General features: G+C 46.2%; 1 protein-coding gene across 2 annotated transcripts in view; it reads right to left on the bottom strand.

The window, feature by feature from the left end:
* Nucleotides 1-16,653, bottom strand: part of ARHGEF40 (Rho guanine nucleotide exchange factor 40) — a 170,998-nt gene that overhangs the window by 115,085 nt on the left and 39,260 nt on the right. The window contains exons 3-5 of one of the 2 annotated variants that reach the window (XM_073554765.1): nucleotides 14,909-16,640; nucleotides 12,662-12,841; nucleotides 540-654 (exon numbers count right to left, since the gene is read on the bottom strand). In XM_073554765.1, coding sequence (XP_073410866.1) covers nucleotides 540-654; nucleotides 12,662-12,841; nucleotides 14,909-16,640 — 2,027 coding nt within the window. The remainder of the gene's footprint in view (nucleotides 1-539; nucleotides 655-12,661; nucleotides 12,842-14,908; nucleotides 16,641-16,653) is intronic. The other variant, XM_073554766.1, reaches the window with a different exon arrangement.

Genomic DNA, 16,653 nt, shown 5'->3' with positions numbered 1-16,653 from the left:
AGGAACATGCAGCTTTTTGTTCTAAAGGGGCTAAAAGAAAAGTAAAAGACAAGAAAACAGAGGATCTTTCATTCTGGGCAAAAATCATTAACCCTATTTGCCATATTTTGCATGAAAACTGGCAATAAAGACCACAACACAAAAAGGAAAAGTCACTTTAAAATATCAAAAGGATTAATAATTCTGGCCTTTGCTTTTTTGTTAGTCATTTGGAAAAATATGCTTAAAAATCACCATCTATAGGGATGCACATGAAAGTCTCTTAAGAACTGAAAAGAAATCACACCTGGCAAGCGCCCTGCTAGCTAACTGGATTTTTAGCGGCTTCTCTTGGTATTTCTGAATGGTTGTAAAAATGTAGGAGCTACTTTTTTCCTTTATAGAGTAATATAAAAAAATTCTTACAAACCTATTGAAATTCTATAAGGTTTTGATTACTATATTGAATAAAAAAAAAATTCCAGTAAGCCCTTGCCCATATATTACTTAGTTAATATTCTTGTTGGTCAGTTATTTATCTGCCCCCATGTAATCTTTACCTGAGAAGAGAGAACAAATATAATATTGCTTCTTGAACCATTTTCTGAGTGTATTCTGCCACGGTTTTAGATGGAGATACAATTAACAGTGCTCTCTTTTCTCTGTCTTGTGCCCCTACAAAAAACCCACAAAAATAATTAATGAGAGATAGCCGACTAAGTTGTTCTGAAAGAACAGGGTCCTCGTGTATAGAAGGTAGTGCAGACAATAGTTCCCATAGCAATCAGCCCTTATTCTAACCACACAAGCAAAATAAAACTTGTCATTAGATTTTGCTGTAACGCTTAAGGCACCGTCACACACAGCGATCTCGCTGTGTGTGACGGGGATCAAGCGATCGCCCCCGCCGGGTATCGCTGATCGTGCAGCATCGTCCTGGGCCATTTTTTCATCTTTGCTCTCCCGCTGGCCAGTGCGCATCGCTGCATGTGGCAGCGGGAGCCAACGATCAGTGAGGCTCCCAGCGCTCTAAGCAGGCGCTGGGAGCTGGTCTCTAAGGTAAATATCAGGTTACTAAGCGGCGCGCGTCACTTAGTTACCCGCTGTGTACCTTAGAAACCTGCTTGCTCACAGCTCCCGGCGTGAGCACGCAGGTTTCTAAGGTACACATCGGGTAACTAAGTGACGCGCCACTTAGTAACCTTATATTTACCTTAGAGACCAGCGTCCTCGCTGGTGCTGATCGCTGACGAAGCTGCCTGTTTGGCAGCTCACCAGCGATCATGTAGTGATGCACCAGCGATCCTGACAAGGTTGTATCGTTGTCAGGATTGCTGGTGCATCTTTATGTGTGATGGGGCCTTTAGGCATAGGCAAATACAATGGGGTGAAAAAAAAGTATTTGCCCCCCTGACATTTTTTCTGCTACACAAATGTTTCAGATCATCTAACAAATTTTAACTGAAGATAAAGACAACACAGACAAACACAAAATGCAGCTTCTAAATAAAGATAAAGATCTATTCAAAACCCATATCACCATCATGAAAAAGTATTCCCCCATAAACCTAACAACTCGTTGTGCCATCCTTCATTATTTTAGGCCAATTGTTGCCTTAAAAAAAAAAATTGAGTTGCGTTGAGCTGACAAGAACAAGTTAGGCACTGGGAGACATCTGTAGCTAGCATTTAGAAAAATGACAGAGAAGTACTTTCATGCCTCCACTGCACTTTGCCAAATTGTGCTGCACAGCTGGAATCAAACATGTTTTACCTGCCGTGGAGGAATTCTCTGTTGAATTTCTCTAATTTGGCTACATTGGCGGATCATGGAGCATAAACTACCCTGATTACAGCGATGTGTCATTTACTGGACGACTTGCTGTAGTTTTGATAAAATCACTGTTTTATCAGCAGTAGATTATTACTAAAGGACTAGTAACCCTGCAGCCATATAATGCTCCATATTCATAAGCTTGGTATTAACCAGTCCCCACCACTGATTGGCAGCATTATGCCAATGTACAGTGTAATCAAAGGTTAAACCAAATGGGTTAGTTCCTGCACTGCCTGGACAGGGAGAATGTTGAAATATGGAGTCAAAGACTCATGAAGATTAAATGTGGTTTGTCAACGGGTTTTGAAGTAACACACTTCTTCTTCAGGACAAACCACAGTGACTTGATGAAGTGTGCTACTTCGAAATGCTTTGTTATATACAGTAAACCACATTTAATCTTCACAGGTCTTTGACTCCATCTGTCAACATTCTCCCTGGTTTATGTATAAAGCACAATATGTCATCCACATGTAATAAAGGGGGTTTCCCACTGCCTGGACAACCTCTTTTCCTCGTTTTAAATTAAGTAGTCCTCCTTTTAACTTCTTAACGACCACAAATACGCATTAAAACGGCGGCCGCTAAGGGTACTTATTCATCGCCATTTTAAAAAAGGCTGTAGCGCCCCCAGATTCAGAAAATCTCCAGGGTCTTGGCTACCGTGGGTAGCCGAGACCCCGGAGGACATGATCAGGGCCGGATTTTCTGGTCCCCGATCAAGTGATTGCCGTTATTCAGTGAATAACAGTGATCACAAAAAAAACACGATTTTTGGGTTGCTTACCGTAAAATCTGTTTCTCGGAGCCTTCATTGGGGGACACAGAAACCGTGGGTGTATGCTGCTGCCACTAGGAGGCTGATACTATGTACAGAAAAAGGTTAGCTCCTCCTCCGCAGTATACACCCGACCGACCGGCACTAATTTCCTCAGTTAGTGAGAAAACAGTAGGAGAAGTAACAAAATAGAGTAAGAACAGAACAGACAACTCAACTGTAACCAATAAAACACAAAAGAACAGGAGTTGCAGAACATGGGAGGGTGCTGTGTCCCCCAATGAAGGCTCCGAGAAACAGATTTTATGGTAAGCAAAATCCTGTTTTCTCTATCGCTTCATTGGGGGACACAGAAACCATGGGACGTCCCAAAGCAGTCCCTGGGGAGGGAGAAGCAAACTTCCATTAGGTCTGAGAACTCACCACCGCCGCCTGCAAGATCCTTCTGCCTAGGCTGGCGTCCGCCGAAGCGTAGGTGTGGACCTTGTAAAATTTGGCAAACGTGTGGATCGAAGACCAGGTTGCAGCTTTGCAAAGCTGCAGCACGGAGGCTCTGTGGCGCACCGCCCAGGAGGCACCCACTGCCCGGGTAGAGTGAGCTCTAATTCCAGGAGGGGGCACTCGATGCTTGACCCGGTAGGCTTCCAGAATTGCCGATCTGATCCAGCGAGCAATAGTAGCCTTGGAGGCCAGCTGACCTTTCCACGCACAATCTGGAATGATGAAAAGTGAGTCTGTCTTCCGCAAGGGAGTCGTCCTAGCCAGGTAGACCTTCATCGCCCTGACCAGGTCTAGCTTGTTCAAGGAGCGCTCGAGCGGGTGGATTGGACCCGGACAAAAGGATGGGATTTAGGTGGAAAGTGGACACCACCTTAGGAAGGAAGGAAGGTGGGGGCCGCAGGACCACCTTATCCTGGTGGAGCACCAAGAAAGGAGGGTGACACGAAAGGGCCGCCAATTCCGACACACGGCAGATGGAGGTGATGGCCACCAGAAAAGCTACTTTCCAGGAGAGAAGGGAAACTTCTCTGAGAGGTTCAAAGGGTGAGCCTTGTAGAGCCTCCAGGAAGAGATTGAGATCCCATGGATCCACGGGAGCGCGGTACGCAGGTGCCGCATGAGCCAATCCCTGAAGAAAGGTCTTGACCTGCGGAACGGAGGACAACGTCTTCTGGAAAAGAACGGAAAGCGCCGAGACTTGACCCTTTAAAGAGCTTAGGGCAAGGCCCGCATCTAGGCCTGCCTGGAGGAATGCCAGGATGGAAAGGAGTGAAAAGGACATAGGTGGAATGTCATTGGCCTCGCACCAAGTGAAATAGGCCTTCCATGTACGATAACAAATTCTGGAAGACGATGGCTTTCTAGCCTGGATCATGGTGTGAATAACCCGATCCGAAAAACCTGACCGTTTCAAAACCGCGGTCTCAACAGCCATGCCGTTAAATTGAGCGGCAGAGAATTGGGGTGGCAGATTGGACCCTGAGATAGCAGATCTGCTCTGTCTGGAAGCTTCCAGGGGGCGTCCGCGAGAAGGTTGACGATGTCCGCGAACCACGACCTTCTGGGCCAATCCGGAGCGATGAGGATGACTGGTACCCCTTCCGCCTTGATTTTCTTCAACAGCTTGGGAAGAAGAGGAAGAGGAGGAAACAGATAGGGGAACTTGAACTGAGAACAGGGAATGGTCAGAGCATCGGCGCCCACTGCGAGAGGATCTCTGGCCCTGGATACGAACTGTGGGACCTTCCTATTCAGGCGACGCCAGCAGATCTACGTCTGGAGTCCCCCAACGACGGCAAAGTTGATGAAAGACGTCCGGATGTAAGGACCACTCTCCCGCCGCGAGACCCTCGCGGCTGAGAAAATCGGCGGCCCAGTTGTCCACGCCAGGAATGTGCACGGCGGATATCGCTGGGACTGATGCCTCTGCCCAGTGGAGAATCTTGGACACTTCCGCTAGAGCCGAGGAGCTCCGTGTCCCCCCTTGGTGGTTGACATATGCCACCGCTGTGGCATTGTCTGTCTGAATCCGGATCGGTAGACCCTTGAGAAGCCTTTCCCAGTGAATGAGAGACAGAAAAATCGCCCTTATCTCGAGGACGTTGATCGACAGAGTTGTCTCTTGAGTCGACCACCGGCCCTGAACAGTCTGATTGCGAAACACTACACCCCAGCTGAGAAGACTGGCGTCCGTTGTCACAATCTGCCAGTGAATCGGAAGGAATGACCGGCCTAGAGAAATGAGAGGAGACGTCAGCCACCAATTGAGGGACTGTTTGACCCGGGACTAAAGGCGAACTGGACGATCCAGGGAGAGAACAGACCTGTTCCACCGAGACAGGATGGCCTGTTGAAGCGGTCTCGAATGAAACTGGGCAGAGGGAATTGCTTCGGCCGTCGCCACCAACTTTCCCAAGACTCTCATGGCAGACCGGAAAGATGGATGCTGTGGGCTCTGCAGCGCTCGTACATCTCGCTGCAGAGAGATCATCTTCTCTTCTGGGAGAAAGACCATTGATCGACGGGTGTCGATTAATAAGCCTAGAAACACCAGACGTTGAGTCGGAACAAGGCAGGACTTCCTTTTGTTTACGAGCCACCCGAAACTGGACAGGGTGTCGAGAACAATGGTAAGACTTTGGAGAGTCTGGTGAAAAGACGGAGCTTTGAATAGAATGTCGTCGAGGTATGGAAAGAGGATGAGACCTCTGATCCTCAACAGGGCCATCAACGCGGCCATGATCTTTGTAAACACTCTGGGCGCCGTGGCGAGACCGAACGGCAGGGCGACAAACTGGTAGTGGTCCTGATGAATAGCGAAACGCAGGAATTTCTGATGCCCGGGAAAAATGGGGACATGCAGATAGGCATCCTGAATGTCTATTGAGCACATAAATTCCTGCGCCTCCATGGAAGCGATTACTGAACGAAGGGACTCCATCCTGAAATGTCGCAGGCGGACCCTTTTGTTCAGTAGTTTGAGGTCCAGAATGGGCCGAACAGCGCCGCCTTTTTTCGGCACTACAAACAGGTTTGCGTAAAACCCTGTGAATCGTTCTGTTTCGGGAACGGGCACAATCACCCCGGAAATGAGTAGGGATGCGATGGATGCAAAGAAACCCGGAACTAAGGCGGGGTCTTTTGGAGGTCGGGACTCGAAGAAGCGATCTCGGGGCCGAGAAGCGAACTCTATCTTGTATCCTGAGGATACAACTTCCGTGACCCAAGCGTCTTCCACCGAGGCAAGCCAGACGTCCCGAAGAAAAGGAGTCGGCCGCCCAGTTGGGAAGGCGCCTCGGAACTTTGTTAATAATAATAATAATAATAATCTTTATTTTTATATAGCGCTAACATATTCCGCAGCGCTTTACAGTTTGCACACATTTTCATCACTGTCCCCGATGGGGCTCACAATCTAAATTCCCTATCAGTATGTCTTTGGAGTGTGGGAGGAAACCGGAGTGCCCGGAGGAAACCCACGCAAACACGGGGAGAACATACAAACTCCTTGCAGATGTTGTCCTTGGTGGGATTCGAACCCAGGACCCCAGCGCTGCAAGGCTGCAGCGCTAACCACTGAGCCACCGTGCTGCCCACCTGCTCTTGTTGATAGTCATGCCGATGTGGACCGTCCAGTTCTGGACCTGGAGGATCTGCCCTGGGAGGAGTGTGATCGCCAGGAGGGAGTGGGCCTAAAGGAGACCTTCTTCCTATCCTGGCGTGCTTGCGGCCTTTGCTAGTTGGAAAAAGGTTCTGCCGTAGCGACGCGGCGGAAAGAACGAAAGGGCCGAAACTGATGCCTTGGAGGGGGTCTACGAGGCTTGCACTGAGGGAGAAGAGAGCTTGTGCCCCAGTGGCGTCTTTAATAATCTGGTCCAGCTGGGATCCGAAGAGACGCGCCCCCTGAAAAGGCAGATTGGTAAGGGACTTTTTTGATGACAAATCAGCCTGCCAAGCCTTGAGCCAAATTGTACGCCGGATTGCAACTACGTTGCTGGACGCTTGAGCTGCGCAACACGCGGCCTCTAAGGAGGCAGAGGCTAAATATTCCCCTTCATGGGAAATCTGGTTGGCTAGCTCGGCCAGTCGCTCTGGTTGGGCTCCATCAAGAATGCCTTGGCGGAGATCCTCCGCCCAAGTAGCTATGGCCTTTGCTACCCAAGTGGAAGCAAAGGCCGGGCTTAGCACCATCGCAGCCGCTTCGAATGCTGACTTTGCTAAGGATTCTATGATCCTGTTGTTAGAATCCTTCAGAGACGTCACACCTGAAATCGGAAGGACCGTGTTATTAGATAGTCTGGACACAGGAACCTCTACAGAGGGGGAAGCCGACCAGTTGTCGGTGAGCTCTTGAGAAAATGGATACAGTACGCCGAGACGCTTTCCTCTTTGAAAGCGCCAGGTCGGATTTTCTCTTTCCCTGGTGAGGAGCTTGTCAAACTCAGAGTGAGAAGCGAAAACTCTGGAAGGTGCTTCTGCCCGTCTGAACAAAACCTCCTGATCTTAGGGTTTCGCAGGGGAGTCTGTGATCTCAAAAGTGTGGTTAATTGCTGTAATGAGGTTCTGTACCATAACCTTCATGTCCGCGGCATGGTCCGAATCCCGCTCTAAAATCTCTTTGGATGGCGCATCCGAGAACGCTTCGTCTGACTCGGGTGAGGAGGCACGGGAAGAAGACTGCTGGGAAGGACTATGTGGTGAGATGGGGCGAGGAGAGGATTCCGGCCGGATGGAGGGGGCGGGGCCTAGCTCCTGATGTGAGAAGTCGGGTGGCTGTGCTTCTCTGCCACCATTAGCCTCAATTATCCTGCACAGAGCCCGAACCAGCTAATTCCTTTACCAGGATCAGATGTCTGAAGGTCCCAGGAGTCAGGGGCGAGCTTCTGCCAGACTCAGAGAGACAGACATGGGCCGCAAAAGGCAGAAAGATGTCGGAGCCTGCAGCAGTGCCTCAGTCCAAGATTGTGCTGAGAGAGAGGAGGAGGCGGGAAGAAGAAACACAGCCTTTGCACAGAGGCTGGAAGTCTCAGCCCGGCTGAACAGGTATGTGAGGGGCATAGAGACAGATGAAGAAGGAAATGGAGGGAGTGAGAAGCACAGAGATGAGGAGGAAGACGATGAGGAGATGCCTGTGCTGAATGCAGAGCTGGAGCAGGAGGAAGAGGGGGATGGTGACACTGTGCGGTTAGCTGAAAGTGCAGATGTAGCAGAGCCCACCCTGCGGGATGTATTCCAAGCTGTCTTATACTGCAAGACTGCCTTAACTTCTCTAACAAAGCAGGTGAATTGCTTGAAAAAAGAAATGGGAGGCATAAAAACATCTATGCAGAAAGTTACAGCCAGATTAACTGAGGTGGAGGACAGAGTTGGTGTAACAGAAGATCACTTAACCTCAGTGCAAAAGACACAACAACAGCACACTCAGAGGATCACGGTAGTAGCCAATAAAAATGATGACCTGGAAAAACGGTCACGTAGGAACAATTTGCGCATTGTGGGCATCCCTGAGAGAGCTGAGGGTGCTGACCCCACAGCCTTTATTGAAACCTGGCTGCTGGACAAGTTTGGTGCTGATAACTTGTCGAGAGTGTTTGCGGTGGAGCGTGCCCATCGCGTACCCATGAGACCCCCAGTGCCGGGAGATGGACCTCGCACGATGCTAGCCAGAATCCTGAATTGCAGAGACAGGGACACTATCTTACGAAAGGCTGGAAAGTTGACAGATCTTAACCTGGAGGGCAAACGAATCGAAATATACCCGGATTACTCAGCCGAGGTGCAAAAGTTGCGACTGCGGTATGGCGAAGTGAAGAAACAGCTCCGCTCTTTGCATTTGAAATACTCTACAATTTATCCTGCTAAATTAAGAGTGGAAGCTTTTGGAAAGGTCATTTTTTTCCCGTCACTGGTTGAGGCTGCTTCGTGGTTGGAGCGCAACCGGAGGGAGGGACGAGGGGAGTTATATCGAGCATATATCATGATCTACTACACTCCTATCTGGGGGACAATCACCTCACTGCAAAGAGTAAATGGGAGAGGGAGGTGGGTACCCTTACAACAGAACAATGGGAGGCTATTCTTGAATATGTCCCGAAGATCTCTCTAAGCGAGCAGGCACGGCTCTCCCAATTATATGTAATACATAGAACATACAAAACACCGCTGGTCCTATTCAAGGCGGGCTTGAGGGGAGACTCTAGCTGCCCTAGATGTGGCACAGACCAGGCCGGACTGTTACACATGCTATGGTCGTGTCCGCGGCTGGTGGCATACTGGCTGGTCGTTATCAACAAAATTGAGAGAGCTTATGCATGTACGCTCGACAGGAATCCAGTGCTGTGTGTTTTGGGGGAGGTGGATGGGATACCTGTCTCAGAACATTACAAAGTGGCAATAGCGAGGTTGCTGTATGTGGCACGCAAACTAATAGCACGAAAATGGAAGGATTCGGAACCCCCCACTAGGAGGGAATTTATTGCTCAGACACGTACGGTAATGCATTTAGAGGAAAGCATTTACAGGCGAAGGCATGGTGAAAGAACTTTCGAAAAAATATGGTCCGCCTGGATGGCGGTGATAAGATTGCTAAGACTCTCAAGTATACCCGGCATAAGGAGTATTGGGGGAGGGGGGAGGTTGGGATGGCTTTGATTGTATTACTACAAGATATGTGAATTGTTACATGTATATTGATATCCACTGTTTATTGTTTAAAATCTTTTGAAACCTAAATAAAAATAACTGGTTTAAAAAAAAAAAAAAAAAAAAAAAGAGGATTCCGTCCGGAGATCCGGCCTGGGCCTTTTGCGGCTCATGCTAGCTGGCTCAGATGGAGCCTCTTGTGACCTGCTGGAACCTGCAGAAGTGTCCAGGGGCAACTTATCAAGAACGGCCACTAAGGACTGAGACACCCTGGTGAGATCCGCCACTGATTGAGATTGAGAAGAAGCCCAGTCAGGAATGGGGGATTCACTCTCACGTGGAGCAATACGGGGCTCCTGGGCGGAGGGCTGAATGGAATTGCTGCAGTCAAGGCAGAGGGGAGTGGACTGACCTGAGGGAAGTTTGCGTTTGCAAGAAGAACATGCAAAGAACTTGACTAAAGTGCAAGTGGAAGAAGGGGGACGAGCACGATCAGGTTTTAGAGTTAGACATAATCAGGGATCAGTCACTGGAGGAGTGCCGGAAGGTTGGGGGACATGAGGCAGAGGAGGGTGTCAGTCTGCAGAGCAGAGCCTACTCACGGTCCGGTGTCCTGTAGATGCTTTCAGCAAGCACTGCTGCACCGCTCGTCTGGACCTGTGGGGCCACCGATGGAGGAGACGGAGTCCGGCTGACAGGCTGAGAAAATGGCGGCAGCCTGAGAGGAGCCGGATATAAAAGCGTGCGCTTCCTTGGGGAGACAGGGAGAAGGAGAGGGAAGGCTGACCGCAGTAAGGAGGCGGAAGATGGCACCGCCCGCTGCCTATAGGCAGGCTAGGAGGCTGTGCGCCGCCCCCGGATCGCAGACACTGAGGGAGAGAGCGGTGGGCGGGCCTAGAACGGGCGGGAATGAAGCCCGCCTAAGGAAGAAGGCGGGGGGTGTGGCCGCAACGCCGAGCTAGGCCCAAACTGAAGCCGGGGCCTGGAGTAGATGCGGCGGCCACCGGGAAGCGCGGGGCAGCGCAGAGACAGCGCTGCACTGCCGCGGCGACCGCTCCTCAATGGATCCATGCCTGCAGCCCGGCTGCTAAGAAGAACTGAGATAAGTGCAGCCGGGGAGGTGAGGGGATTCAGGGAGAGGAAGGGGCTGCTGAGGGGAGCTGTGATATCTGGGGGGTAATGCCACTCAGGGGTCACATACTTACCCTGTACCTGATCCTGTCTTCTCAGCATGGCAAAAACCTGTGGAGGAAGATGTACCTCTATCATCCAGATGCTGTGGGCTCTGTGCCGAAGGATGTCCGTGTCTCTTTCAGACAGAGAGGCTCTGGTGGGCGAGAGACGAGGGACGAGGACCAGCTGGATCGCCTGACACGCATCCGTGCTCGGGGCTCTTGGTCCTGTCATGGAGAGCTATGAGGATACGGGGTGGCAGTACACGCCGTACTCATAGTCTCTTTGTGGGACTACAGATGCGACCAAATCACTCTGTATCCCTCCAAAAAAACCTGAAAAGAAAACGACGCACACTGAGGTAGATATGGGTCTAGTAAAAGACCCGTGTCCACCTCCTACTGACACTAGGCTAAACTGAGGAAATTAGTGCCGGTCGGTGGGGTGTATACTGCGGAGGAGGAGTTAACCTTTTTCTGTACATAGTGTCAGCCTCCTAGTGGCAGCAGCATACACCCATGGTTTCTGTGTCCCCCAATGAAGCGATAGAGAAAAAAGTGTGCCTGCTGTTCACATCATTTCTCTCTCTCCTGACATGATACACATGTCAGAGGAGAGAGAAATGATGCCCCCAAAGAACCTCCGGTACTCGGGTATGCACCGAGTATTGCAGATCTCTGCATGTTTTTTTTGGGTGTCTAACAGCTGCAAAACATGCGAGACAGGGCTCAAGCATGTCACTCAAGCAACCACGATATTCAGGACATACCCGAGCACCTGATGCAAATGGAGAAGCGAACACTTGCACTCTACACTAATGACGACATATTCAGTATGATGACCTAATGGTATCAAATTCGGTGTCGTACCTGTGGGTTCAAAATGCTCACTATAACCCTGGATAAAATCCTTGAGGGGTGTGGTTTTCAAAATAGGGGGATTCCACTGTTTAAACACATCAGGGGCTCTCCAAATGCGACATGGCATCCGATAATTATTCCAGCAAATTTTACATTCAAAAAATCAAAGAGCGTTCCTTTCCTTCCAAGACCTGCCGTGCACCCACAAATAAGGTATTGGTGTACTCAGTAGAAAATGCAAAACAAATTTTTGGGTACATTTTCTACTGTTACCCTTGTGAAAATAAAAAAAAGTTTGGGTCTAAATAAAACTTTTTGTGAAAAAAATTAAATGTCCATTTTTTCATTCCACATTGCTTCAGTTACTGTAAAGCACCCGAAGGGTTACTAAACTTCTTGAATGTGGTTTTGAGCACCTAATAGGCGCAGTTTTTAGTACAATGTCACTTTTGAGTATTTTCTATCATATAGACTCCTCAAAGTCACTTCAAATGTGAGATGGTCACTAAAAAAATGGTGTTGTAAATTTTATTGGAAAAACAAGAAATCGCTGGTCAACTATTAACCCTTATAACTTGCAACAAAAAAAAATTTGTTTCAAAAATTGTGCTGATGTAAAAGTAAACATGTGGGAAATGTTATTTATTAATCATTTTGTGTGACATATGTCTCTGATTTAAGGGCATAAGAATTCAAAGCTTGAAAATTGCTAAATTTTCAAAATTTTCGCCAAATTTCCATTTTTTTCACAAATAAACAGAAGTCATATCGAAGAAATGTTACCACTAACATGAAGTACAATATGTCAGGAAAAATCATTCTCAGAATCAGTGGGATCCATTGAATCATTCCAGAGTTATTACCTCATTAAATGACACTGTTCAGAATTGTAAAATTTGACCTGGTCATTAACGTGCAAACCACCTTCGGGGGTAAAGGGGTTAAAGTCAAAATGCAATCTACTCACTTCCCACAATGGCGCTGTTCCAACAATGTCAGCAGCGGGTCTCTCAGGACTCACATGAAATTGTCATGCCAGGTGTGCCTTGCAACTACATCTAATGGGCTGCTCATATGAATTTTGCACCAGTGGAAGTAGTGAGACCACAGCAGCCCAATACCGGCAGATGATTTCTATGTCAGGTGAGCCTTGCAGCCAATGTGTCGCAAAACCTGGGAGACCTGGTGCAGAGATTGCTGGAATGGCGCGGGTGCAGTAGGTGAGCATATGTTATTTTAATTTTACAGGTGAGAATACATCATTGAAAAAAAACAGTTGTACAGGTCGTAGACAACCCATTGTTTCCTGTAATCATGTTGAACATTTGCTTTTTTGTTCTTTCCTTTTTTCAATGTTGGCAAGCTGTAAAAAAATAGAGAATTGAAACCTACCAGGCAAGCAGAAGACTCCAGATTCCAGTGTGTCCCAATCAACTGCTCGATGGAGGTGGCTGAAATCTAGAATAGGCGAAGAGAGCAGCAAAGGCTTCTGGGTGACAGATGCATCTGGTTCCGGTTCTGACGAAGCAGCTGGTTCTTCAGGTTCAGTGACACTTGCTGAAACTTTTTCTGCTAACATAAGAAATATGCTAAGAAGAGTGTAAAATATCAAGTACAAGAATTGAACGTCCTGTTAGTCTTATATAGAACAACACGTAATATACACAACGACAACTGCTGACTATAAAATTAGATCTTTCGCTGAAACAAGTAATTCACAACAACTAAATTACTCAATGTCTTGTTTAATTAGCCAGCTATTTTGGCCTTGCTCCTATTTTATACTTTTTCCTATTTATCTTGACTGGTGAGATGGAAACTGCCTAAGGGAAAACTGTCTGCCATGTAAGACAGAACCATATCTGGTAAACTGTAATTTTGTCTACGCAAACTGGCATGTCTGTCAAGTACTCTTTATTTTCCCTCAGTGTAATATAAGCAATTAAAGTACACCTATAAACCACTCAGGCCCATGTTTCCCAGATTCACAGTTTTATATGTAATGAACATAAGGTTAAGCTCCTTTTGATGAGTTTTGGGTGAATTTTTGATGTTGAATATCTTAATAGCGCAGCGTCTTATAGTCCCAACAAAGTGGATGCATTTATAGAAATCTCATGTGCTTTTTTTCTTCTTTTTTTTTTTTTTTTTTACACAGCTTAAACTGATCTGTGATGCGTGTTTGAAATGAACAACCTGTCAATTTCTCTTGCAGGCTTTATATGTAAATTTTCCCAATAGAATTGCATTAAAGAAATGCATATACGTTTTTAGTGCATTTCCCTGCAAAAGCATGCTAAAAACACATGTAATCCACACATGACTGTATCAATAAAGTTTTGCTAAATGCCAAATACCAAGAAGTAACCAAAACAAAACAGCTTTATTTGACATAGCAAAAAGAGACAAAAATTGCCGTTTCCAAAACTCAATAACAACAAGTGCAAAAGCGCAAGAAATCTAATTCACCTAATAGGTGCAGAAAATCCGTAACATCAAAAACTCACCAAACGCTCATCATGGGAACGTAGCCTAAGAGGGATTAAAGACCCCTGGTAATGATTAAATAGAAGAGCTAGGGCAGCGAGAGCACTGCAGATGAATGAATAGTAGCAGTGATAATTGGGAAAAGTTAACAATAACCTCCCCATCCCACCGTGTACACATTAAAGTAATCTGAACTGTGGACAGGATATGTGTGTGTGGGGGCGTCATGACTCTCCTCTTGCAGATGCTTTTGAGGAGATGATTGTTTGAAGTCAAATGCCCGATCCTTTTGTAGTCCAGGAGATGAGCCTCGGACTTAGGTGCCCGGCAGTAGCTTGCTCCACTCTCTATAGAGAACATATGATCTATATTGTTGGCCTATAGGTGTATCTTTTGCAATTTTTAACCTTTATAACCCTTCTTTTTCAAAATTATAATTTTCAAAAGGTTATTTTCAACATGTATGTCTGGGAATGAACAAAAAAATCTTAAAAACACTTACTTTTTCCTGAATGAAATGTGGGGGAAATAGCTGAATAAATTATTCAAAACTTGAACTAAGAGGAAAACTTAATAACTTATTTAGTAAAATAAATAAATTAGTATCTTGTCAAAGTTCTTTTTTATGGGAGAGTTTTAAAGTTTCTATCATCAATTAAACAAGTTCAGAAAACTTTAAGGGGGTGTATATACACTAGCCGATTATCATCACCGAGAAGGCTCATTTCCCTATAATCGGGCAGTGTACACAGGCTACTAATCACCCAATAAACGAACAATATGGCTGTTCATTAGATGAAATAATTTTTAAGCATGCTTAAAAATGATCTTTCTTGATAGCAAGTTATCCTATGTAAACAGGACCTGTGCTTCCAAGAAAAATACCGGTCTATGCACACAGACTGTTCATTCAATCAACGGAAGTGTGATGGCTTGTTTAAACAGACTATTAAACAATCACAAATCAGCAAACAAGTAACTGATCTGTGGTCATTTAATGGTCGCCGTCGGCCAGTGTAAACAAACCCTAGGTTACTTATCTGAGACAGTTGCACTGGTTATATAACTAACCTGTTATAAGAAACTGCATGCTTAACATGAAATAACATACATGTCTTCAATTTATGGCATATACAATCCAATATACTATACCTGACTCCGTAGACAGTCTACGATCAATTGGCTCCTGACCAGTTTTGTTGTCATCTATTTCATCTTTGGAGGCGAGAAGAGGTTTTTTATTTTCTTCTTCTTTGCTACTAGCTTTGGTCTGCTCAACCCTGTGAACACCTTTCCTTGCATCTGCTCTTGTAGCCCCCTTACCCCTTTTGTTTCTTTTTTTTCTTCGCCCTCTTCCTGTCTTATGAGATAATTCAGTGATCGGATCCCAAGCACGATGCTTTTCTTTTCCTTGGTGCACTTTTGCCTCAATACATGGCACCTTAATGTCCTCAATAACATTACCTTCAATTATTGACATTTTTTCTTGACCGTCTGCCCATGTTCTTCCTGTTCCAGTCACTAAAGAGCCTTTCGAAAAACACGTTTCATTAAGCATATCTATTGCTGTTTTACTTTCCTTAACTGTTTGCTTTGAATTGTCCAGTTGGCTGTCATTTTGACATTCATCGATATGAGTTAGGTTATCACATTTTTCTTTAAATGGTTCTGAACTATCTCCACTGAACAAGTCCTGGTTGTCTTTATTAATGTCACAAGTGGAGAGCACATTCTCTGTTTCTTTAGTGATATCAGCATTTAAAGAGCATCCTTTTATTGAACTTGATAAATTGTCCATTTCTTTGGAGCTTCCTTTGTGTACAGTAGTCCCTGCTTCCCATGATATTTCCTTCTGTTCCACTTCATAGTCCTTGCAATCTTTTGCCTGAATTTCAGAAGATTCCCATAACTGTCTCTCTTCTGAAAACATATCTTTCTCATGTCTTTGAAGAAGATCCAAACCTTTTCTCCATTCAGCCAATACATCACTTTCAGCAGAATATTTTGATGTATCAACATCCCAGTAACTGTTAACCTCTGGCGAGAGTTGAGTTTGCTCTCCAGCATCTTCTGTGCAAGATCTATCTTCCCATATGTTTTCTGACCTCCCCTTTAAAGTGCTCAAAGAACCTACCTTTCCAGGCTTCCTTTGGTGAAGCCATGCTTGAGGAACCTTCTTTTTACCTTTTCTGCTTGGAGCAGTCTTTGCTCTTGATAGCCATGTATCCCTGGGACTTTCATCTTTACAGACTAACCCAATATGGGGGGGACTTAGTTCTACATATTCCCCTTCTATAGATTCTGCGGCAGAGCCAGAGAAAGAATCCAGCATAGGTGGTGAAAATGCACCAACTCTCCAGCTTTGAATTTCTTCTTGATTATGTGACAACGGCAAATGAGTATTGACTTTGGGATCAACCACCTCTCCAATTGTGATTCCTCCATCACCAGGACTTCGGAACTCCAGAGGTGGCATAAGAGGACCTGGGGGGCATCTCCTCCCAACAATAAAGCCATCCTTATGGATAAATCGAGGATAGATTACTTCTGACCACGGTAGTCGAAGGACTTTTTCCTCTACAGCTGCTAAACAGTTCTCAAGGCGAACCGAGCTACGGTCTTTATTAATGCTATTAAGCCATTCAGCTGAAAAAATGAATGAATGGGAGGATTCAGGTACCACAATCTCCTGTACTCCGCTGCCATCCTGAGAAAGACACTTCAGCACAAGCCTGGGAGAACATTCCAAATATGGCACGACTTGCAAGTAAAAATCTCCAGGCTTTAGAAAGTGCCATGGAAGAGATGACAATTGAATGAGGATCTTTTCACCAAGGCAAAGTGGCCATCCTTCATGAAAAAAGAGAAATCCACTGTATTGAGACTGGAAAACAAAG

The sequence above is a fragment of the Dendrobates tinctorius genome, unplaced genomic scaffold, assembly GCF_039654945.1.
Source record: "Dendrobates tinctorius isolate UK_male_01 unplaced genomic scaffold, ASM3965494v1 ptg000213l, whole genome shotgun sequence".
NCBI classification, from domain to species: Eukaryota; Metazoa; Chordata; class Amphibia; order Anura; family Dendrobatidae; genus Dendrobates; species Dendrobates tinctorius.
The sequence above is the reverse complement of the archived record's forward strand: the minus strand, read 5'-3'. Positions and strand labels throughout refer to the sequence as shown.